The sequence below is a fragment of the Catharus ustulatus genome, chromosome 7 (genome assembly GCF_009819885.2).
Source record: "Catharus ustulatus isolate bCatUst1 chromosome 7, bCatUst1.pri.v2, whole genome shotgun sequence".
NCBI classification, from domain to species: domain Eukaryota; kingdom Metazoa; phylum Chordata; class Aves; order Passeriformes; family Turdidae; genus Catharus; species Catharus ustulatus.
Window position 1 is genome coordinate 19,499,433 of NC_046227.1, and position 26,254 is coordinate 19,525,686.

The window sequence follows — 26,254 nt, forward strand, 5'->3', positions numbered from 1 at the left end:
AGAAATGAAATCTGTAATCCAAATTTTTTCCAGTAAGGCTGTGTACACCACGTGTCTCAGCAGCAGACCCTGGCAGGAACTCTGCAAAGAGGGGCTGAAGACAATTGTCGGTGATTTAGTCTTCCAACAGGACTGTTCATAGCACCAGGGAGAGGAAGTGGGGAGGAATTACCACTCTGGATTTGAAATTTCCAATCTAACCACCAAGCTGTTGCAGTTACAGATTTAGGAAGGTCACTGTTAGAGGGTTTGACTACTTGGATTAATAACCAAGATATTTCATGTTAAAGTAGGAGACTTGTTAATGGTTAATAGTTAAGAATTGCAAATTATCTGAAGCAATCTCAGATGGTTAAATTAGCTCCTGTGACAGGAAGATAATTTATTGACAGTAATTTGGAATGTCCCAGGACCTGATTTAATACAGCTCCTGCACACTAGATAAATTAAGCCTATGGAAGAATAAAAGGGGCAAGTGGAGATATTTTACTGGCAAGTGGGATATTTCTGTTGTATTATTTTAAATAAAGTGTAGAGAAAATGCTAAGGCAGAATTGGCTTAGCATTATTGTTTACTTGTAAATTCTGTGCGTATGTATAATAGAAAAACTTATTTTTACTGCTATTGTAGCTGGAAACTGTGGCATTTGATGAGTTCTGAGAAATATACCTTCTGGGGATCTGGGCAGACACAGGTCCAAGGAGTAGCTGGTAGCAGGTTGTTGCCTGTTCAGTGCTGCAGCTGCAGAGTTGTTAGTGCTTGAGTCAAATGTGATTTCCTGTGTGTACCAGAACTCAGGTGGTGAGGTATTGCTCACTAGTTTCAGTACAAGCTGAAGTGCTGATCTTCCTGCTTTTAGGTTGGCCTATTTTTTTGACCTCTTTCTTAAAAAATTAATTACATGTAAAGTCACAAGAAAAATGCACTTGGCTGGAGGTACCTAGTAGAGCTACTCTTGTGTTGGTCAATACCTAAGTTTGAAGCTTACACTTACAGGAATAAAACCTTAAGAACTATGAACAAGCAAATCCTAAAATCTGTTCTGGCTAAGGGCAGAATGAGTTTGATAATTGGCTTAGTACTATAAATTAAAGTTCTCAATTCTCATTCTGTTTAAAACAATTGTATAGGTTTGTTTTGGTATGTTAAGCAAAAACTTCCATCATTTCAATCTCTCCTGTAAGAAGTGGGGCTGGTATATATCTTCCCCCAATGATATCAATATCAATGCTTATATTGACATATATCTCAACATTTTTGCTATTCAAGTGGCTTCTATTGTCAAGTGTATTTAATGACAACATCCACAAAAACACTCCCAGCTGTGGAGTAGCTTTACAGCTGTAAAGTAACAGAACTTCTGTATGGCCTGGAAATTGATCCAGTTACAAACATCATAAACAAAACCATTTGTATGGTTCTTGAAATAAATGTGCCTGTGATTACAGCTTATTGAGCTTTATTTTGGCAACACTTCTAAGGGTTTGTCCTGTGAATCGGGGAGGTGTGGGGATGTGGTTACTGAACTGAATTTTATTTTCATTTAAATACCCTGTGTTACCATGATTAAATCATGACTGAAATCAGTAAGCAGGATTTTATTGATTTTAATCCTGCTTTTTTTTTTTTTACATCTATTATTTCCTTCAAAGCTTGCTCTTCAGAAATGGTAAATTATGTATTTCTTATTCACTACTTCAGGATGTTTTTATGCCTTGCTGTATTTTTATTGAAAATAAATTAAAAATTGAAAAATTTACTTACATTATGACTAGATAATCCTGTATGCAGTTGCTATACCATCATTCATTCATAGAGAAATGATATATTTTTTAATCAAAACAATGTAAAATTTATAATTATTGAATCAAGGAATCAATATACTTTCTCTGCTTATTAAGTTTAGGTTTAACAGGAAGATTTGCACGTCTAAATATTTACATGGAAAGGAATTTGGCTTTTAACCTGCACAGCTGAGGTTGTAAATTATGCAGGCAATTGCATTTAGGGATATTGCTGATATTGAAAATTTTTTATTCCATTCTGCCTTCTTTTGTACTATTTACAAAAGAAAAGAGGAGAAATAAAAAATAACAATGATAAAAATTTAGCATAGCAGAAGACTTGGCTGGTGAAGCTGATTTACTATAAAGAGAAAGTTTGGCAGGATAAACAGATGAAACCTTTGAAGATACGAAAACAAAGCTTAGACTTTTTTTCCATGCTTCACACTCTTTTTGATAAGCTAGTCATGATCCATAACTTTTAGATGGATGATATACAGATTGTAATTTTTGTGGTGGCTCAGGTGTCTTTCTGGCTTAGCTAAGTCTCCTTTTGTTTGACAGTGATATACTGACAGGTGATCAGGACTGTAAAACTGAGCCACTGGCATTGAAAGGATGCACACGTCCGTGGAGTTTTTGATTCAACATCTTTAAAACTTTCTTGGATTTGGATAAAGTCCAAAGTTTCTTTGTGCCTTCCCCTCAAAGCCTGTTTTGTGCACTGGGGAATTACAAGGTTCTATTAAAAAACTCCATGTACCTGCAGAACTTGTTGTAAGTCTTTTGTCTTGATTTCATAAATAAAATCACTTTTCCAGAGCTCTATTCTCAAACACCCCCAGCCTCCTGGCAATGATTGGCCTTTCACGCCTTCTGATTTAAGGAACTGAAATTTTGCTTCAAGCATTGTGGCTATTTTTCAATGCTGTACTTGAAGAATTTGTCACTGGAATAACAGGTTATAATCCCTCTTCTTGTGCACCAGGCATGCAGAGGCATACAAAGCAAGGCTTTGCGTGCTTAATCTCTAAGTTGCTCTGGTATTTATCAGGCAGGCAGATGCTGTATGACTTCAGTCATGCAGCTAATATATGTTTGGCTTCCTTAAAGTGTGCACTGATCAATAATATTTGGTATCGAGACATACGGAGATCTTTCAGAGATACACTCAGAGTGGATAAGTTAAATTACAGGCAAATCCAGAAAGTCAACTATAACCATAGCGTGCTGTGATATTTTAAAAAGTGGATCATTATGTGCATATTTCCCCTCTGTTACTGAAATGCTCTCTGAATACACCCAGGAGATTTTTTAACATTACTGATGTTCTCTGTACTTAATTACAGTTCTTTCTAGGAAAATTCTGGTTCAGATCACTTCTAGTTTCTACCAAACATTAAGATTTTACCACATTAATAAATTCTAAGTATAATTGTGTGTGCCCTTCCTTGTATTTCAAGTACTTGTTAAAAACTGATGCTTTTTAGAAGTTAAATCTTTATCACTTGTCTTAAAAAAACTAATGTGCTACTTCAGAGTAATTTCAGAGGAAAAAACTCATCATCAATATTGCCATCTTCGCTGCAAAAAACCTGATAGCTCTTTGCCAAAGTTATTCCCACTGCTGATATATGAGAGCAGGTAGGAAGTGTGAACTTCAGAAAAGATGATACAAGTGAATACTGCTATTCACTGCCTGTGCAGTGAAATGAGTCACTGATAACTGAGGCAAAAAATATTGTTTCAGAATTTGCTGCTTGACTTAGCTGGAAATGAACATAGCAAGTCAAAAAACTGAAGGGCTTTTAATGTTCTTCTGATTTAGCTTCTGGCATCAGCAACTGCAGAAAGAGAGAAGCAACATACTTGGATATAGATATATTTAAAATGTCTCCAGTTCTAACACTTCTTTGTCATAATATGTAGACTTGGGGCTGTAAGCCAGTGGATTGAGAGAAAGGACTTAATGTATATATGTCATTTCTAAAACGTATCAGTTTTCTTGTGTTTCTTCTGTCACACATTTCATAGACCATCCATTTCTACTAGACAGAAAGCACTCTAGTTTCTTTTGAATCTTAAGCAATTTGGACCTCTCAGCTACAGATAGAAGTGTTGTAAAGACTTCTCTTGAAGGAGAAGGCATCAGCTGCCCTGGAGCCTTGGACAGTGCTCCTAGCTGATCTGATTGTGACCATAACTATTTCCTTGGTGGCTGGTTTTTTCAATGTGCACTTGCCTTTTCTGCACGGTAAGTGGCATAGAGACAGTAAATCCTTAACAGGTAACTGCTGCTGTCTCATTCCAACAGCTTAACAGCCAAATGATAGTGTTTCATTTTGGCACTGGCTGTTTTCCACTCTTCAAAGCATCATTTGGCTGTGCTTTGCTGTTTGTGTTGCTGCTTCCTCTTGATGTGTACTGATTAACAAGTGTTTGCATCCTCTGAGGCATCTGTTCTTGTACCCAAGATCATGTGATAGTAGGGGCATTTTTTGTGTATTAAACTGTTGAGTCCTATAACTACAGTAATTTCACTACTATAAGGCGCTCCCTTTTGACTAAAATTTTCCCCCGAACCCAGAAGTGCGCCTTATAGTCCGGTGCGCCTTATATAATGGACAAAGTTCAGAAATTTGCCAACCCAAAAGTGTGAGCCGCGAACACCCCCAGCTGCAGGAGCTACAGCCCCCCAACCCGAGCCACCACAGCCCCGGCGCTGCGGGAGCCCCACGCCCCGCCCAGCCACAGGAGCCCTGTGCCGCAGGAGCCCCATGCCGCGAGGGCCAGGCGGCACTACGGAGCCGCGAGGGGGAATGGCACAGTGGCAGTGCCGAGCCGCGGAGGACAGGCGCCACAGTGGCAGTGCCGAGCGAGGGATGGGCGGAAGGGCGGCCACAGCGCCGCGGTGAGTGTGGGGCAGGCTGAGCTCAGATCAGCCTGGTGCACAGAGCAGGGCTCAGGAGGTGAGCTCAGCCTGGTACCCAGAGCAGAGATGATTTGGGGACACAAAAACTTTGGCACACAGTGAAGATTCGGGGCACCCAGAGCATCTCCCACGCTGTTCTCACACTGTCCCCTCAGTGTCCCTGTGTCCCCAGGCTGCCTTTGCCTGCATCAAGCAGCCATGGCAGCAGCGGCCGCTCAAGGTGTACGGTGGCCGCATGGCTGAGTCCATGCTGGCCATCCTGTGCCACATCCTGCGGGCAGAGCCCCTGCTCCGGGAGCACCTGGGCTGGGAGAGGGAGGGAACCACGCCTGAGGCGGCAGCACCGTGGCAAGCGAGGGGCGGGCAGCAGGGTGGCGGCAGCAGAGCCGTGAGGGGGAATGGCTTGGCAGGAGCACTGAAACGAGCGAGGAACAGGCGGTACGAGAGGAGCGCCGAGCCGAGCGAGGGACAGGCGGCACGGCGGCTCTGCGGAGCCGCAAGGGGGAAGAACACCACGGCAGAACGGAGCCACAAGGGGAAGGCGGCCCTGCGGCTGCGCTGAGCCGCGCCAGCCAGCACTGGGGGTGGGCGGGAGTGCCAGGGCCACTGCACAGGGATGGCGCCTGGGGCTACCTTTGAAAGTGTACGCCAATCTGTGGAAAAATGTTTCCAAATTGTGTACCTGCCAGCAAACTCCATGATTGCGGCTTTCCGTTACTAATTCATTACTTTGTTGCGTGTGGCACGGATCTTCGCCGCAAAAAAAAAGTGCGCCTTATAGTACGGTGCGCCTTATATGATCTACAAAGTTGCAAAATTTGCCGACTCCCGGGGGGTGCGCCTTATAGTCCAGTGCGCATTATGGTCATGAAATTACTGTACATTGTGAAACATCATATACTAAACTTATTTCCTTTTCCAATAACATATATAGAAGGAGCTAAGTTGTAAACTCATGGAATTTTTCCAGAACCACTGAAGTAAATGGTAAGGTTTTAATGAACTTCAAATAGCTGTTTATTTTCGGAGTGCATTTTATTAATACTGTAGGATTGTAGTCCCATTATTCTTGGTGGCAATCTGGAAGCAGAAGAGAATTCAAACATCTCTTTTTCTGTTACCGAAAGTTAGCAGCAATGCCTTTTCCTTTAATTTTAGAATTGACCTGAAGTAAAACTAATTTGAGAAGAGCCATCTCCACAATAATTTGTAATGGAGGAGCCTGGGTATTGATTAGTAAATGACAACTGAGCATGAAAATGTTAGAAAGAAAGGGGTTTGCATAAGCATGTGGTGAATCCTCAGGAGGCTAATGCTTCTTTACAAATGTTCTATTCTGTTGTGTTTATATGATCCCACAGGAGCCTTTGAGTTCTGATTCACAAAATTACACTAATAAACAGACTTCCTCTTATTCCTCCTTTGATTCATCTGTGTGCGTAGTATCGTGACTTCAGAAATCAAGAAAGTGAGGACAGGAGCAGGAAAAAAAGAGAACTGTGATTTCTGTTGAGGTAGGAGAGGATTCTCACTTGCTCTGCCCTAGATTAATAGCTACATTCCACAGCTGAAACATAAGAAAATTGTAAGGCAGGAAACATAAATGTATAGAAGATTGAGACCTGGATAAACCTTAAATATGGGATGAATGAATATGTTTACTTGTTTATTCCAAGATTTTATTCCCTCATCCTTTTTATAATTTGAAAGTAAAGTGCCAGTTTGTATTTCACTATTGTGCGTGTATTAACTATGTTCTGTAAATAAGGTTGAAATAAAGTTTTAATCAAAACTGAGAGATAAGAAATAGATACTACAGATCATCAGTACAGGTATTTAATACTTAAGATTCTACTGTTAATATAAAATGGAACACCTGTGAAATAAGCTAAAGGTTTGAAAACAAGGCTACACAGGCTACATGGGGAAATGTGTTTATCTTGGGCTTTCTGCCTTAAGCACATGAAAGAGAAGAATGGGTGATACGTTACTGAGAGAAGGCAGATGACCTTTTGAAATTTGAGTGACATTTGGTGAGACCAAACATTTATCTCCAGCATTTTTTCCAGCAAGAAAAAAAATGCAAGTAAAGTTTCTTTTAAACAAACCTGCAAACCCCACTCTTCTGTGCTTTCCCCCCCCTCCAATATATTTCTTGCATTGTATGCACGAAGATCTTGCCCCAGAGATGTAGAATGAGAATTGGATGAATACAGCTCTGGGATATACAACCAACCTATCACCCTGATTAGTCCACTTCATTTTGATGTGAACTTCTGCATTCTCTCCAGTCTAAATGAACAAGTCATTTGAATCCTTCTGTGGTTTTAATTACAGCAACAAGTGCAGTGAGGTAGTGCAAATGCCAGACTCCTTGCCCTTGCTTCTTAGGCTTTGCTGTCTTTTTTTTTTCCATTCTAACTTTGCTTCCATGGTAGTTTCAATGCAGTTCAAATTTTAGATGATAGAAACATCTGTGGGGCTGAAGTTTTGTACTTCAGTGAAGTGAGATTGTGTGGGTTTTTTGTTGTTTTTTTTGTTGGGTTGGTTTTTGGGGTGTGTTTTTTGTTAAAGCACACTGGCTTAGACTAGTCCCTGATGGTGGGGCAGTTCCTGTCCTGGTGGGAATAGGGCTCATTAGGAATGTGAGGAGAGGAAAAGCTGACTGGTGAAGGGTGCCATATGACACCATTGTTATGGTGCTTTTCATAATGAAGTTTCTACAGTTCTGGTTAAAGATGAGCTTATTTCTGGTTTTAGAAAAGAACACATATTCTGCATTCTGCTGTTGTCTCTTCAAGTCATGAGTCAGCTGTGGTGGTTACCATTCTGTCAGTACCTGCAGTTTTGGACACTTAGCTCCCTACATCAGTCTTTAGAAACCACATATAATGACTGAGTAGCTGAAGTCTGAGAATTAGACAAGCAATGCAGAGACAAAATGTGGATGTTCTTACACACATGCACATGCCCTTCTTTTGACTTACCTTGTCTGAGAATGTTTTTCTTACATTAGTATGCAGTTAGTTAGCTATGGTAGGATGCATCTCATCCAGGAATAGGGACTCCCCGTGAGGGCTGTATGGAATATGCTGAAGCTTATGTGAAATAGAAGCTGATGTTTTAGATAACTCTGCATAAGAAAGTATGGATACATTTGTGAGGGTAAAAATGGTAGGAAAAATGAAAGAAAATCTACTCCTTGATACGTAATCAAAAGTATGCCAGCATGATTTAGTCCTAAAGTTTAATTTCCAACACATCTCATTTTCTTAAATTGCACTTACATGACAGACATTCTTCTAAGGACAAAAGAAATAATGACATTTAATGTCTCTAATTTACAGTTGTATCACTGCACAAACAATTTTCTGTTTTAATTCAACAATCACATCTTTTGTCAATCATGTGGAACAGAGATAAGTGACTATAGCAGGAATTATGCTATCATTAGGTAATTATTTGAAGGCTTTATCTTTAAATGCAAATGCCTGAAATCTCTCTCATGTCTTATGATTTTGTCAGTAGAACCATGTCAATCTCAACAGCTGCATAAGTTGTTTATTGTCTAATCCTTCTTTTGGTCAATATTTGCAATGTTTAGCAAATAACTTCCTTCAAAACAGAATATCTTTCTTTTATATCCTAATGACAGGATTGCCAAAGTTTGTAGGTGAAGGGCCAAGTGGGTGGCCCTTGTGCTTTTTCTACTTCCAGGAGGAAGCATTATTCCCTTGAAAATCAGATCTAAAAATCTTGATGTGCACATCAAGTGGTTCTGATGGAAATAAAAATATAATGAAAGTTTCAGAACATGCTTTCACAAAGTGTGAAGTTCTAGATGCTGAAATTACTTTGCCAGAAAGATGGCTGACAAAATGGCTTAGCATGGCGTGCTTTGGTGCCCCTTATTCAAAGCATTCTGAATTCTTCCTGTTGGAGGTGAGTGCATAATGAAAATCAACTTGCAGTGAATTAAAATGAACAAAACTATTTAAAATTTACTACTTTTAAAAAGAGGTGAGGGGTGGGCTGGTTTTATCCGTGATAATCAAGGTATATTAGTCTGTAATGGCACAGAGCTAGAAGCACATGAGGGATTATAAGAGACGGTAAAAAGGTCTGAGTTGGCATTTTAAAACAGAAATAACTTTGTCACAAATACATTTGAGGAAATAGGAACCATTAAGAAATGATGAAGAAAATAAAATTATTAATCACAAAGATACTAAGTGCCTTTCTTCCAATCCTATTTTTATGTAGCAGAAATAAAGTCTGTGTGCTGCTGCATGATGAGAGTGTAATGGATGTAAGTAAAAGAAAGGAACAAATGAAACACTGCTTGGAAACTCTGCCTACAAATAAATCAACAAACCCAAACAGTTGTCACCAAGGGAACTAGCAAACTAATTTGCAGTTACAGTGACATTAACTACAACTAGAAAAGTGTCTAAAGGCTGGAAAAGAGGATGAGGAGCTTCTAGGGGAGAACTGAAGTGCATCTTCTATTCAGTGGATTATATAATGGAATACATAATTTATGGAAATCAATAAATGTCTGGAAGGTAATGGAACAATAAGCAAAAGCACTTACAGGCTTCTAGCAAATTAATCTTGCAAAACTTCCATTGTTTTGCTTTCCTGAATAGTTGTATACCATTACAGGGAAAGCAGCAGGGTCCCAAGTTGAAAATATTTCAGAGTGCAACAATTCTCAATAGCAAAGTTGGATTGCTGAATACATACCAACCTTCAGTGAATTTTCACCTTGACTAAAATAAATTGATTTGACTCCTTAACTATTTATTTGGGTTATTTTGAAACTTGGAAATGAAGTAACATGCACCCCATGTGCATCTTGCTGGAGGAAAGAGTGTATCAGGAGCAGCTTGTTTCACACAGTGGTGAAAAGCTGCTAATTTTCATGAGAATTCTTAATTGCTTGGTGGTTTTTTTTTATGTGGTAGATGTTCTGCTTATGGGAGGTCTGTAGAAAGATGTAATTGGAGAACTTAATGTATTGGGCTTCTTGGTCATAGAATCAGAATGGTTTGGGTTGAAAGGGACCTAAAATATCACCCATTTCCTTCCTCCTGGTTTACCTCTGCAAAGGTGTCAAAATTTTTATTTGCTTGATTTGTTTCCTCAAAAGTATGGGCAGGAAATGATCACATATTCAGTCAGAACACTTCTTATTTAAGAATAATGCTAAATTTCTATGCATTTTCCTTCTTTTTAAAAAAGAACTTTTTGTCAAAAGGGAAGTTGTAGATGGGTCTTAAGTTGATGTTTTTAAAATTTTGTTGTTGTGTTATTGTTGGATGTTAAAACAAAATCCACATTTTTCTAGGAGAGAGAGAAAGGGGGAAAAACTGTGGTTCATACTAATTCTCTGTTGAATAAAAATAGACAGTGCAATATTCCATATAATGGACGCAGACTTCTACAGCAGAAGTAAATGAACCTTGTAAATCTGTACCTGGCTAGCTTCATTAACTGTAGCTTTGTTTTAGTGATCTTAAACTCCTATAGCTCTTTATTTAGAGTAGAATTTTGAGAACCTGAAACTCCTTCAGCTTTGAAGCATTTCGTTGATTCCGTAAATGAGTACTTTTCATTTTAAGCACTGCATGTGGCCTACTCATTTTTCAGGGTTTGCTGTCTTGCTGTTGTGTGTGTTGCCAATCATTCTGGGTTTTGTATTTCTTCATGTTGCTGGTTTTGGTCCTGTAATATTCTTAGAAGCATTTAGCAAGCAATAATAGATGTAAGTCACAGCTGAATATGCCTGCCTATTGGATTTAGTTTTCCCACAGCAAGACTTCATGGCCTGGTATGCTGAAATATGAGCTTGCACAGTTTCCTTGCTGAGGAGAATAAGGAGCTGCAAAACACATTCTGTTGCTATTAGTATTTCAAGTGGATTGAGCTATTCATTAGAAAAAGAGCGGGCTACAGCAATTAGGTTCCTCCCTGTGCTCAGCTGACTTGTCATTTCCAAAAATGAGATGGCTGTCTGTTTTGCAGAGGCTAATGTTTTGTTGATGGAAGAAATTATTAACTAAACCTGAAGCTGTAAACATGTATGGGATGGAGGTTTGGGACACAGTATAAGGCCGTAAAGGAATTCTTTGACATTGCTATTAACTCCCTTATGACTGTGTCACACACACTGAACTGGTTAAAACACTCTTTGTGGCAAGCAGGAAGACAGGAAACCTTGGGATTTAATATTTTACTGCTCATTTTATGCGTAGGTGGAACCTTATTGCTGATACAAGGATGATCAGTGAAAGATTTTTTTTTTTTTTGAGTAAATAATTTACCCTTTTATAAACACTGTGCATCACTACTACTTTTCAGCAGGTAGCATTTGCTGGATACTTTGTCTCTTAAACATTTTTGTATAAATGTGACCTCAAATGGGGAGCTTTAAGTCCAAGAGAATGTTCTGTTGCTGTTAGAGGATGTGTCAGACTCAAACTGTGTTAGAGTCAATATGGCAGAGCATCTTACGAAGGTGAAAAGGAAAATATTTATCAGAGGACCTTTATTTTATCCTTTATGTTACTGAATGCATTTTTACCTTAACCATATTTTTTTGCTAGTTTTCCAAAAATTCTACCATGAAAATGCAGTGGAGTCTTTCCAGTCTAGGTGCTTTGGGAGAGCAGTATTTTCAAGGAAATACACGCTACAAAAATGTGGTTGTCAAGGCCAGAGATATTCTTGAATGTTAGGAACTGAATAGTTGTTCTGTTCTTCATTACATTTTAATGTATGCACTGACTGTTTTTCAGGAACTCCAGGAAAGAACTTAATGACATACGGTTTGAGTTTACTCCAGGCAGAGGTAAGGCTCCTGCAACTGAATTATTCTCTTACTGCTTAAAAAGACATTTCAGAAACGGATTACTGCTTATGGTTAATGCAGACTGCCTCTCTGGAATGTTTCCTACTGTGCAGAGCTTTATATTGAACCTCAGTTGAGTAAGAATTGTAAATGTATGTAAATTCTAGTGGCAAGGTTGCATAATAGATATATTAGAAGACTTTATTCACAGTATACTTTTATCAATTTCATGTGTTATTGAAATGATCTATATGATATTTAAGATCTTGCCTAGCAATATTTCTATTTTCACATTTGAAAAACATTGTAGGAAATAAAATATAGTAGCCATAAAAGTGTATGTGGTGATGGTAGTAATATTAAAGTTTCTTTCCCTTTTATAATAAAAGAAGATCTATTAACGAGTATAAAGTGCACACCATTTTTCAAATGCTGCCTTCAGCTGAAAGTTAAGCTGTATCTCTATCTTTGGTATTATTACCAGAAAGAAATTCTGGTATTGAAACTTTAAACTGTACTGCATACTTACAGAACTCTAGGCTTTCCAGTGCTAAGAGCTGTAAGAACTTGTACAGTTGTGTCTGTTTGAAGAAAACCAAGTATTATTGGGATGAAAAGCACAGAAGGCTAATATTTTGAGTAAGAAGGTATCGTTCTTGTTAAACTGCAAGCCTTTGAACTATGAACCTATTTTATATTCCTTAGAAGTCAGTATTCACTTTATTTAGAGTAGCCTTCAAAGAGCTTCCACCTAAAAATAAATCCAGATTGGAAGAGGTATCTCTTTCACAGTAAATCATAGTACCTTTCATGTGCAGTAGTTCTGTGCATGGATATATTCTGTGTTGTTTATCTGCTTTTCTTGTTGATTTAGGCAATGAGTGAAAACAAAAGAGGCCTGTTACTTAATTGGGCACATAACATCTCAGTTTGCCAAAATAATTACTTGGGAAGCAGTTACTTAAGCCATTTGAGAATTCCTGCTTGGTCAAATATAAGAGGATAGACCAGGACTGTTTTTATGGTCAGTCACTGAGGCAGCCAGAAGGCAGCTGTGCTTCTCATCTCCAGAAACTGCAGCTGGCTCAGCTACCTTGCTTTTCACTGTGTGGGAGGTTCTTGAGGAAATTATAAAACTTTGTGTAACTGCCACAAAGCATGAGCTCCATTAGGGTGTCTGGTGTTAGGGCCACATTACAGTTGAGACTTAGCCAGAATTTAGGTTTGTTCCTGCTGTTCCTGCCTACTTACATCTAAACCTTCTAAAGTCTTTATCCAGGGCAAGTACTAGTCACAGGGACTTAGGAGTTAACCCACTCAGGTACAGCAGTTAATAGAAAATCCATCCAAAGCTTTCAATTTTCTGAGTCACAATACTTAAAAGCTATTTAAAACCTGGATCTCAAAATAATGACTGTTCATGTAAGTCCTTTACCCGACTTGTAACAAACAAGAAAGCCTGTTCCCTCTGTCTCTGTCTGAATATGCAGAACAATGGAGGGCATAAAGAAAACTGTGAAAATAAACACTAAAGCATTGTTTATTTTCTTGGTTGTGAAGATACTAAACTTGTAAAATGTCTATGAGGATGTAATTAGATAACAGAGGAGAAATGGTAGTGGCCAGGAGAGGTCTTCAGGGGTTTGCAATGAATCAAGTCATTATCTTATGTGATTTGCTGTGCAGAGGCTGATAAGATAATTATCTTTTTTCTTCCTAATTAAACATAATTTTGAATTCAATCCTGTCTGCATGTGTTTTGGAACTAAAATATATTTTTTGTTAAATTGCATTGGATGACTGATACTTTTTGTTGTTCTTGTGGACTCTCACACGTATTCCTTTCACCTTTTGGACAGACACAGCAGATGGCGTTTCTCAGGAGCTGTTCTCTGCAGGCCTGGTTGATGGCCATGATGTAGTTATAGGTAAATTGCATTTTTGTTTGCAATTATGCTCTTGTGACAAGTTTGTGTTAAATGGATGTGAAAAAATGTTTTCTGTGATGCTGGTTTTCAGAAAATCTTTTTTGTCCTAATTTTGCTTTCATGTATTCATAGTTCAATCAACAAGGCAATTTTGATACCAGTCCAAGGATTGCTTTTGGAAGTCAGATCACTTCAGTAGTTTGAGAGGGGTGATATAATACAGTTCTCCTGAAGGATTATTGACAATTCTATGATTAAGAATTTTTGTGATAACTTCATATTTTTGTTAAACAATAAAATGATTTGTTGAATATTGCAGAGTGTGCTTTGGCAGCTCTAAAGTTAGTAAGTCTTCTGTTTGGGTTCATAGAAGGAGGAGCAAGACAGTGTTTAGGACCAATGGAAATTGCATCTAGTAGTGTTATTTCTGTGGTAAAAAATGGGTAATCAGAAATGTTTTCTGGTGGCTGCAAGATGCTTCTTTATTTTTCTATTCCATGCTTAGTAATGGTTTAATTTTTTTTTTTGCTTGAAATTCAGTGCCTTCTAAAGATAAATAATTTGGAAGTGCTTATTTCTTTGCATCTTCTTCCTTTGTTTTCGATGCTCAAGACCAGTAGATGTATAGTCAGTAAAATCAGAGGGCGATAGTATATACTAGATGAGGGAGAACTGAATTGAGGAATACAACCAGGTGAATTTTTGTATTGTGGTCAGAAACAATTCTTACCAGTAGGTTATTCCTTACCAAACTCCTCAGTGGTAGGGAGAGTGTTTTACAACTCCAGGAGTTCATGACTAGCCTGGAAGATTATCTAAAATATATTCTCACTGCATTTGTAGTTAAACTTTCTGAGAGATGCCAGTACTTTTTGCTTTTGGATGATCAGAATACACATTAATTCTAGCTGATCTAAGAACTAAAATTGCTATCTGATCTTTTACCTTTATTTCTGAAGAAAAAGTATTTTAGGGATGCTTGTAGATGGTACAAGCTGTAGGCACTCTTAAAGTCACTTCTACTGCATGGTTATTTTGAGGGTTCAGGAAGAGGAGTTGCTTGGCCTTAGTTTATTGTCATTTAAACATCCAGTATGAAAAATGTCGTTACCATACTGCTGATGATATTTTTGGTAGAATTTTCATTTAGAAAAAGGATATTTTTTCTGGCCAAAACCAGAATTGTTATTTGTTTACTATTCCACCTGCCTGGGCAATCAGGTGGCACTCTGAGTCACAGCTGGTGATGCTGCAGTGCAAGTCCTGCTGGGACCCAGTGAGAAATCTTTTCCCTTCTTCATTTTCCCTGTGCTGCAAAATTCTCATTCAGTGCATAATGCCAGTACTTCTGTGAAAATGGCAGCATGAATGGAATTTGTTATCATTTTGCAAGGGGCATGATGGGGGAAAGGCAAATGAAAATAGATGTCCTTCATGTGACAAATTCCCATCCCATATTGATAGCACTTTAAATATTTGTACTTCTTCAAGGATCAAGGATTTTCCCTAGCAGGCTTGGTTAGAGACACTGTCTAGTTAGTGATAGTTTACTCCTTTGCTTAGTCCCTGTTTTGAATTGATTTTTAGGATTATGTTGGTTCCTTCTGTATTTTCATGTTTTGTCTTTTATTGTGGTATTAAAAAAAAATCCAAGGAAATAAAATTTCTTATATATAATGAAAATTTAATTTCATTAATTTAATTTAATTTCAATCAATTTAATTTCATTTAATTTCATAAAATTATTTTTAGTTTATATTAATCTTTATTTTATATGGTGGATTTTTATTATATAACTTGCCTCAAGCTCCATAGGCACAAATTCTTTAGTGAATTTGTGTTATAATCTTGTGTCTGTTTCATCTGTGAAGTTTTCAAATATGTTTGGACGTTGTTACATTTCATATTTTACTGAAAGAAGAGTTCTGCAAAATGTGATTTTGCTTTTAATTAAGTAAAAAATTAAATTTTCACTTTGTTAGAATATTTCACTTTAGCAGTGCAATCTTAAGAAGTGTTTCAGTTTAAAGCCAGAGATCATATAAGAGAGCAGATGGTGCTTAAAATGTAAATTTGCTTACAAAACTAATTTTCTGTGTAAAATTATTTTAGCACCTTGTTCACTCAAAAGGTTTAAAATCTTTCTATACAGGAAGAAGGGAATAGTATAGAAGAGCTTGGTTACCTTCTTCACCAGAAGAAGTGATTCCATTAGTTTCCAGATTGAAAGCAGGTGATAAATTACCTTTCATTTTTTAGCTGAAGCAGGCAGAAATTCAGCCTTTGTAACCTGAATGAGAACAAGGTTCTGAGATAGTCTCAAGAAAGTTGTTCCTGTAGATTCTTTTCATGGATGTTGAAACATGTAGAGACTTGGAAAAAGACAAAGGTGAAAATACTTGGTTTGATGGTGAACTCAACAGTTTGTTGGCATAATGGCTGATCCTCTGAAAAGACATTTAAATAGGAGTTAGTAAAAGCTGTTGTGGAAAGTATGGCCATGTCATGTGTGAGCTGAAGTTGTTAGTGTATAGAATTTACCAGCTGACACATTAAGTTCTATAGAGTTTGCTTCTAAACATCAACACACTTCACGTTTTGAGTCTTGCTGGATTTGCTTCACTTAACACAGGCTTCCCAGGAAGATTTTCTTTCTGATGTACATTAAATTCTACACCTGTAGCTGTTCTGCAGAAAAGGAACAATCCCAGCTTGCACGTTCTGTTTTGGTTCTGATTGGCTGGTTTCTTTTCCTTTAGCATTGTTTCACAGAAGGTCCCTTGATCATGGGAATCAGCACAGAGAATTTGTTTAAAAGCAAACTAGAGAGGGAAATGAGCCTGTATGGTGGGTAACTGGAATAGCACTACCATTTGAAGGCACTTTAGGTTTGTCATTTAATATCAGTAAGGTGCACTAATTTTTGTAATATTTAGGAAATTTTTTAGAAGTTTTGTTTTTTTTTCTTGTGGGTCAAAGTGAGTGAAATAACTGAATTTTTAGTTAAATGTATTACAGTTTTATTTATTCCAAAGCTCAGTGTGCTCATAAACTTTCTAATGAGAAAATGCCTTAACAGATTCTTACCAATTAATTACAACTAAATTACATAGACTAAATACTTTGTGTTTACTTTTAATATGTTATCCAGACAGAAAACATATAGATTTAGTGAAAATCTGACTGCATTTTGTAGAAGCCTATGTGCATTCAATAGGTGTATGTAACTCAGTACCTCTTTAGCAAGATATGCAAATGCATTGCAAGTGGAAGAATATCTCCAAAATCCCCAGAGGCTTAAATAAGGACTTAAATATTTCAACACATCTGGCTCATTTAGAGCTAATGCACTGAAGGGTGACTCATAATGATGAGACTGCCGGGAGTTCTGGAAGCTTGAAGTGCACCTGCAGCTAATGAATTTTTGTGTCTAATTGCACCTAAGTTACTTTAGACTTTCTATGTTGGACATGAAAGGTGCACTGGAGAAAGTGTATTGTGTGAAGCTGGCAGGTTTCACGGAAGTTCCCACTGTGATGAATTCTCTGTGTGGTGAAAACACATAGGTTCAAGGTAAAAAAAAAAAAAAGTGTTAGGTGAATTATCACTCTTGCTGTGGATTATGGCAGAACTATAAATAGGTGATGTAAGAAATTGTCCAAGTGTGCAAATTATTCTTCACACATGTTCACGTGTCGTAGTGAATATGCCTGTCTTACAGCCATGATAAATTAAGTAATAATTTTTAGTTATTTTAAAGAAAATAAAAAGGTAGAATTGGCAACTGCTTTCAAAGAAAGTTCCTTTTTTCAACCTGCAGTCCACCAGTTCGTAATTAAGTGTGCAAAAAGGGATAAATCCATATGGTTCTTATTAGGATCCATTTGAGTTTTGCCTGACACAGTAAGTGATAAACTGTCTGCCCCTCATAGATTTGAATCAAAGTTTCAAGGACTTTCCTTTCTAGTTAAGAAGAAAACAAAAGAAACAAATCATGAATTTGAATCAGAAATTGCAAAAGCAGCAATATATGTAATGTTCCTGTTTTCAATAGTAATTTACTTGCTGTTCTTTATTTCCTTGGCATTCACTTCTCTGACAGGGGTTAGTATGTCAAAATAAGGATTTATTGAGGTTCTTCAAACTAGATGTATTCTATTTCAGAACCTAACTCCAGCACATCAGGGAGTCTTTTCTAAATATATTCTTCTTGTTTCAGGTTTCAGATACAAGGTATTGAAGTAGCCTGGCTGCTATTTCATCTTCTTAATAGTTTTGTCAGAACATTATCTATAATTCATACCTGAACTTGGGACAGGAGGACTTGTGAAGATCTGATAGGGAAAGGAGATTGCAAAGTAATAATATGCATAGCAGAATATGACCTGCCTTCTTTTTGCATAGACCTATATTTCAAATCTAATCCAGTGTTATGAAGATACTTGTTAGAGCTGTCTTCAGTATCTTGATGATTATCAAACTGTTGCCAAAACCTGTGTCTGAAAACTAGCACTTTATTTCTACATTCAGTCACAGGGAAATTACTTTTTCAACCTCTCATTCTTTTGTATAGAGAATTTAAGAGAACAATTTACTGCAATATCTCAAGCTTGTTAAATAGCCCTACTAGCAGTGTTGGGCAGCAGGGCTAAATTTTTATTTTAAAAGTTCATTTGAGAATAGACTGAGGTTTAGAATGCTCAGGATCATCAAAATGAAGGGGAAGTGATGAAATATGTATATTCTCATCCCTCACCTTCCTAAATGATTCCTCCATTAGGCACATGAAGAATCAAGGTCTGAAATAGATAAGTATTTAATTATCCAACTATATTCTATTTATCCTTTTATAAAGGAAAGTTGAGTATCCTTATACTTCGTTTACTTATCATTTTAGCTTGTTTTAAACATGTGGTGGTTTCCTTAAGCATTTTTCACATCCTCTAGGGAAAGAAAAAACCATTTGAAATATCAACCACTTTTTTTTTCCTAATTTTCTTGGAAAAGATACAATTTCTCAGTTGTATTAATATTTTAATTTACCAATAAAGCCAATTGTCAGAGTTATTGTATTTTTTTTTCCCCTCTTTGCACAGACTCTACAATGTAAAATGTTTCCTTAGGACCAGATATCCATACCAAGTAATTAAGAATTCAAGAGCTTAATAATATGTTATTGGAATTTATATAGGTAGATTTCTAGCACTTATGCCACTTTCTATTTGGATGCAGTACTCCTGTTCCATAAAAAACTGCTTCTGTTGGGTGCGAATTTTTCCATCAGTTACCTAAAGAAAAGTTACAACTTGCCTATTACTTTTCCTCAGTTTTCCAGTTTTTACCTGTGACCCCTGCATATAAATACTCCATGTTAATTGATCTTAATGTGAAGACATTGGAGGTCTGCTATTATTTTGTAAACGTGCTGAGATTTTTTTTTTTTTTCAGTTTGAGCAAGGGTAAATTCTTTATTTGTGGGTAGAAGTGCCAAATGCTGGATAATGTCCTTAAAGTCTAAAATGACATGAACCAGTCTAAACCTAGAATCTCTGTATAGAATAAAGAATAGAGTATTGGGGCTCAGAACTCATAAAAACCACAGAGCTCAAGTGGTGCTAATAATTGCTTTAAATTGTGGAAAATGCAGGTGGAAATTGTTCACTAGGATCCCTGTTCACTGGGATGCTGTAGGAGACCATTTTCAGTCTTGATGTTCCTTTCAAAGCACAACTGCTTTGGCCTTCTGTTGTCCTGTACCTGCTCCCTTTAATCTGTGTTTTCTGATGGTGAGGCTGCAAAAGGGAGCTGTTGGAAATTATCGCAGTATCAAATGTTGAAATTGAGGTAATTTCCACTGTTTTTTACTTATATCTACTAATTCAGCAACACACTTTAAGAATTCAGACAAATTTCTGAGCCTTAATCTTCCTTTGATAAATTCCTAATGACAGCCTCTTCATAAATAATACATTTCTAAATGTTTTTAATGCTTCTGCCATATCGGTGTCCAATAGCTTTCTCAGAAGAGAAGCCAGGTTTGCTGTTGATCTTCCTGTTTTCTTTTATTTTTTTATTACAAGAATCATGTCGAGGTCCTTGCAGTCCTCTTGCAATAAACACTGGCTGGTTAGCTGCCTTCAAATGCTTTAATATTTCCCTTGCTACTGAGCAACATAAACTGGAGATTTTTTCATGAGCATCCTGAATGGTTGAACTAATGGAATTACATTACACTTAAGTGACCTTTTTGATCTCTCTTTAAAGAGTCCTTTAATCTTTCAAGGCAGATAGTTGGTGAGCTGTTAGATAATAAGACAGACAGAGATCTGGAGGAATTGTTACCAATAGCTCTAACCACTGTGAGTTTTCATTGTTAGGATATCCAGTATTAGCTAGGTTCTAAAACTTAGTTTTGACTTCATTCTGAACTTGCAAATGCATGAAAAACACTGTATAGTATGAAATATAAATGAATGCATAGATCGAAATGAACCTCTTGCAATATGTGAAATGGCCTCAAGAGTGTGCATAATAAATTCAGCCCTTTGGAGGAAAACTACCAGTTTCTAGGAGTGGTAGTTCCACTTAAAGTATTCCCTGCTACTCAGGCACCCAGCATCCTAAGACCCATAGAGCAGAGCACAGCATTAATCCTCAAACCAGCAGACTCCCAAGGCAGTTAATTATGGTGAACTCTGTGTATCAGATGAAAATGGTAAAATAACTGCCTGCTGTTGGGGAAGAGGTAATATTTGAAACAATCAGCAGGAAAGCCAATAAATCTGTGGAGGTTTGAGTTTGTCTTCTCTAACAGCCGTACTGTTGATGAAGTAGGGAGCAGCTGAAGGTAGCTATTTTTTATAGACTGAGTTTTAGATTACATAAATAATATTTCACTTTTAACTTATTAAAAATATTTTTCATTTTCTCCTAGGTTATAATTTTTCTCTTTTTTTGGTGGCAGTAATTTTGTGCCTGAATAATACTTCCCTTTCCTCATATCTGAATTTCAAGATTACAATGTGCAATAGCTTTGCAAACTATTGAACCTAAGCATGAGTTCATGAGCTATTTCCGAGGTTGCCCATCCATTCTTTGCAAAATGGAAAAGCAGATGAATCACTATTCTTTTGAGAGCACCCCAGAAATATGATCTCAAGCTTTAGATTCTGCTTGTGTCTGTGTTTATGCCAGATGGCTCTGACTTAGTTGGCTGGGTGGGCATTGTACTGGAAATAGTTTAACTGTACTTCATATAGCTTTATTTACTGTCTCATTAATTTTAACTTTTCCATAAGTTTTCCCTCTTCAGAAGCCATTAGGGTTAAGTTTCATGCCGTGTTAAGAATTTTAAGTAACCAGAGAGAGGGCTTTGTCACATCACAGGAGCAAAACAGCTTTTTGAGACTGCCCAAAGTGTGGTTATTCTCTTATATTTGTGAGATCTTGAAGGTGGCATTTTTTTGTTCTGTTACCTCATATCAATCACTCATTTAAAAACTGTAATTTATGTGGTTGGCCAAAATTGCAATATAGCAACAATTAAACAATTTGTTTTATATACATGCCAAAGCCTCTAGTTATGTGGGTTTTTTTATTTATTCCATCTGCAATTAGCAGCCTGTGTTCTGTATATTTATATGCTGGGTTTGACCTTTTCTCCTATTGCATGTTCTGCAAGTGCACACACTTATTTTGTCAGAGTGGCACAACCATTTGTCACTGAGCAAAACTGCAGAAGAACCTGGAATGATTTGTGGTGTGTAGGTTGATTATATGTCCTTCAGAAGCCTCCTGAAGAAAGCCAACAGCACCTCATTTATTGTTGTAAACAACAAAAAGCCTCTTGTCCTAACTGCTGCTAATGTTTGAAGAGAGCTTTTGCTCCAAGGCATGATCTGAAGTATACTCTATTTACCTGAGGTTACTGCTGGCAAAGATTTTTCCATCACCACTTAATTTTTTCTTGTTTATATTTCTTCTTCCGACTTTTATAGGTGCATGGTCATAACATATTGAGAAAACACTCTAAAAAAAGTTGAGTATAGAATATCCAGGTCTTACAGAAACAGTGAATTCCCAAAAGGATTTTAATTATCAATTAGTGTTGCTTGCAGTCAAGCTAATCTATGAATTTCACAAGTACAACATCCAAGGCATGACTTCAAAGTATTATAAAGAGAAATGACTTTGTCAGTAGGAAGTGCAGTATACTTAACTTAGAGTTAAGGTGTAAAGAGACATATATTTTACAATGCTCTTCACTTTTCCAAATAATTAAAGTATCAGTGGAGAAAACTATTCCTGCCTCTCTAGAAAGTCCAAGTGCGAAACTCCTTTTCACTTTAGGGACAGTGTTTCTGTATTAAATTGACTTTGTTCACCATTTGCAATACAAGAATTGTTGGTATTATGGGGTGGGGAAAGGTGGTGAGAATGGGATGCTTGTTTTCCTCACTATTGTTTTCAGCTGTGATTGAGTTCATTTAGAAACGGAGCATTTAGAAAGTTTAGTCTCATTTGTCACATTTAAGCCAAATTAGAACTTTGCAAGTGAACTGTACTAGGAAGGTTAGTCAGCCTCAGCCTAGTAAGTAATTTTCCTGAATGTCTAAATCCAGTAGCTGGGGGAGGTTTTAATCAATAAAGCCTAATAGATCCACTTAAAAATAATTATGTTTTTTTACTCGCCTGAAGTGACCAGTAATTCTGAATAGGGCTGAACAGTAACAGCAATTGCTTGTAAGTGAAAGCATTCTTTACTGTCATGAGTGTATGCCTGGCATGAATTTTTTTGGTGTCCTTGGGGGAAATTTGCATCCCTAGTGAAGTTTAGTAATAGTCCAAAATTTTTAGAAATATATTTATAGGAGTGGTGAGTCAGTTATATTTACTGCAAATGGTAGCTTAGTCTCATTGCATTTAAAGTAGGAGGAGTATTCAACTGTAGGGTATGTGGTTGTATTTATAATTCTGAGGATGTCCTCACTGTATGGGATCCCCAGACCTTCTGGAGAAATAATTGGAAGGGGCTGCAGGCATTCAGGAAGGACTTTCACCTGCTTAGATGGCTTCTCCTGCCTGTTCTGCAGGCTCTGTTTCCAGTGGAAGTTAGCTGAACTAGGGACACCATGGACACCTGCAGTTTATGGGTTATGTTTTTCTTAAGTGACTTCATCAGGCTCCAAAGGATTTCAGTTACCACTTGAACCCAGATCTCAATCATTTTAGGTGCAGGGGGACCCATCCAAAGCTGTGTACTTACTGAGGTCCTAGAAGGATTGGCTTGCAGTAAGGTGAAAAGAGTAATGGTTGTCTCATCCCTAAAGCTTATGAACCATATAGAGTTTCCTGAAATACTGACTTTAGGTCTCCAAATCCAGATGGTTGCCTTTAATTTTTGCCCTTGTGGTCTAAATAAGGGCAAGACCTAGCAAAACAAAAGCAAAGAGAAAAATGAAAAAGATACCAGCAGGACAGTATGGTTTTGCTACATAAGTATGTGCAAATACTTGGCTCTTAGTTGGAGATAATTATATATGCTTTCAGATACTGCAGAAACGGTAGCCTTTTGGGAGGATTTGAATTCATGGTGGCTTGATTGACTGTGATTAATGACATTATTTTGGCTAAATGATTTCTCTTGCCTTTCTGTAAAGGCCAGAAAATGTAAAACACAGTACCAAAGTCAGAGTTGAAATGCTAGTTGTACTTGAAAATGCTGAATATTTATGATTAAAATTGAAAAGATCTCTATGTAGGAAACTGCAGGTGTGACTATTCCTAATGTAAACTTCTATTCTAAAATTAGGGACTCTTTATAGGTCTGCTCTCTCTCATTTTCAAGCATACCTTTAATATGTGACATTTCTCCCTTAAGTCCTCCTAATCTTCTATTTGATTACACATGTCCCAGTCTAGTTATGGTCTATCAGAAAAAAAAAATCATATTTACTATGTAAAAGTTTCTGACTTGAGTTCATATTAAAAGTAAAGACAAATGAATAAATAAAACTGTGTCCCTGTAGCCTTTTCCTGAGCTCTGTTCTCGGCCTTCTTGAGGACTGATAACCATCTAAAATACCAGTCATTTCTGATACAGTTTTTAAGTAATAACAGCAACAATAACAAAGTAATTAACATTAACTATTTACATATACTGGAAATGTAATTTTGCTATTTTTACTCTTTGAAATTTTTAATCTCTTCCCTGGTAAAGAATCAATCAGCCACAGGAAAGGTTATGGTTTTTAAAGACTTTGATACTACCTATGACATCCTTGATGCCCCTTACCCAACTGTATGCTAGTTCATTAAAACACTTGCTGCTGTTTGCAGATGCAGTAATAATACTTTACCAGTAACTGCCTAAGGCAGCTGGAGGGTTTTGCTCTGGAGGAATAGCCCAGCAGCATGCTGGCTTGCCTTAGTTGTTCCACAGTTGGTCATGAAACAACACTACATGAAAGGCTGTCCCTCCTAAAGACATGCATGCACTGAATTTGGTAACATTTTATTTAGGTGAAGTTAGAAGTCTTTGGACCCAATGCCTATTGGGTTTTGTAGCACTGTCTTTATTTCAATGAAGCCAGCTAGGACTAGCTAGAGGATTTGTGGCTTTTTGTTTAAGATATGGTTTACAGAGATTTGGATAAACCAGAGATGCTCTTGATCATATTTTATAAATTTTTAAAATATAAAAAGTTGAAGTTATTCTATTCTGGCTTCAGGAGATATGAGGCTGAATGTTCCTTAGATTCTAAATATTAATTGTAATGAAAAGTGTTATATGTATTTGTATGTATTTTTTCAGGTAGGAGGTATTGCAATAAAATTGACTAAAAAATTGTGGAAGTGAATTGTGTGACTAAAATAAAAACTGTTTGTGATTGTTAGAATGGAAAAGTTTATGAATAATGAAGCTTTAAAAATGGAAAGGCTTCCTTTTGTAGTGCCTGTAGTTGAGTTCATTTAACTATGAAGGTTAATTATTTTCTTTACAAAAAGTGTTCTCTACAAAATGTACCTTATGCTTGCTTTTAAGGCCTGTTTCTAGTTTAAAACACACTTTTGTTTCCAGTCAAATTTATTACAAGTGTATGAACAATCCTTGATGCCATTTTAATTGTATAAAGAAAATGAGAAAAATTGATTTGCATTTAACCGTGGTAGATTGGCCTAATTGTTTACTTCTCTAAATTCCCTTGCTAGATACTGTACTTCCCCTGTGAGGTGAATTTCTCTTATTACACAATGGATCATGCATGATCAGGCACAGTGGGAGTGAAAATGTTTTCATCACAATGTTAGAAGATGGAGGAAGCAGAAACCTAAGTTTGTAGCAGTAGGACATGGAATGTGCAAATGTTTGGTGTGTATCTTCCACCATATGAATTATGTGGAGAGATTTATGGGCAGCATCTTTCTTGCTTCTCTGCTTTATGGTACTCACCGAGTCAATGTACTAAGAAATGTCTGCTACTTAATACCTGTTCATTTCCTTTTTATAATCTTGTTTAAACTGCTCTTCCAGGTGTGAAATATTTATCTGATTCTCATATCCTGTTGATGACATCTTGTGGTCATACATCAATCTTAATGAGTTGGTCTGATTTAGTTCAGAATCTGTGACTGTGCAAAGCTGGGGAGCCAGTTTAATAAACATACAAAGCTGGAAGCAGACATTGGGTTTTTTGGGTCAAGATTAATGGTAACAATATTGTCAAAACAATTAAAATGTAACTTAGCTGTCTTGATAGAAAAAGTGTTTATTAATTTCCTGCATTCTCCTCTGTTTTCAAAGAGTAAATTGTTTCCTTCCTGCTATTTCTGTTACAGGATAGAGCTTACTTTTCTGGACACTCAACCTCAGTTCATCCTGTTAAAATATTTATTGCTGTTACTTGACAAATCTTGATCATGTTTTCTAAGAGAGTAGTTTGAAGATCAGCTCTTCATATTTTCATATCACTCTCATATTTTAACTTTTTTTTTTTTTTTTTCCCTGGTAGTGAGCTGTAACATATCACCTAGAGTCTGTGGTAGTGCCAGCCCAAAAAAGAAGAGAAGCACACGCATAAAACTAGTTAGAGGGGACAGTGAGCTCAGTCTTCTGCTAGAAGCTGATGCTGATAGTGACCCTGGCTATAGCACAAACATGATAGAAATGATGCCAGCCATCAACTTTTACTTGGCTATATGATTCTCCCATCTTCCTTGCACTTGCATTTGTGTGATTGTTAACTGTTTATGGAATAGACTAAACTGAAAATTAGTAGATTTTTGGTTTTTTTCTATCATTTGGTTTTCAGGCAGATTATCCCCCTGAATCAGTTCACATAGTCACAAAGTACCAGTGACCACAAAAGAAAGGAAGTAGGATTTATGGCAGCCCAGCTGCCCTCTGAAACAACAGCTAGAGTGATTAAATTGTTAAAGTGGTAATTTACAGACATGTGTATGTGTAGAATTAAGTAGAAGATTCAACAAAAGGCTTGATGTCAAGTTGAATGCATTTTCTGTAAATCATATATTTTGTCTTTTACAGTTGCTGCTAACTTACAGAAGATAGTAGATGACCCAAAGGCCTTGAAAACATTGACTTTTAAGTTGGTAAGTAAAAGCATCAATGGAAGAAATAAATTATCACAATATTCACACAGAGTTTGGGTTCTGTCTTAGTTACAGCTCTTTGTTGAAAAAATATACTGACAGATAAAGTGACTGAAATTTCCATGTATTAGAGAAAAAGCATAA

At 36.9% G+C, this 26,254-nt stretch overlaps 1 protein-coding gene across 4 annotated transcripts in view; it reads left to right on the forward strand.

Annotated features, from left to right (window-relative positions):
* Positions 1–26,254, forward strand: part of STK39 (serine/threonine kinase 39) — an 86,985-nt gene that overhangs the window by 55,349 nt on the left and 5,382 nt on the right. For all 4 annotated transcript variants that reach the window (XM_033064414.2, XM_033064413.2, XM_033064411.2 and 1 more), the window contains exons 14-16: positions 11,518–11,570; positions 13,430–13,498; positions 26,046–26,110. In XM_033064414.2, coding sequence (XP_032920305.1) covers positions 11,518–11,570; positions 13,430–13,498; positions 26,046–26,110 — 187 coding nt within the window. The remainder of the gene's footprint in view (positions 1–11,517; positions 11,571–13,429; positions 13,499–26,045; positions 26,111–26,254) is intronic.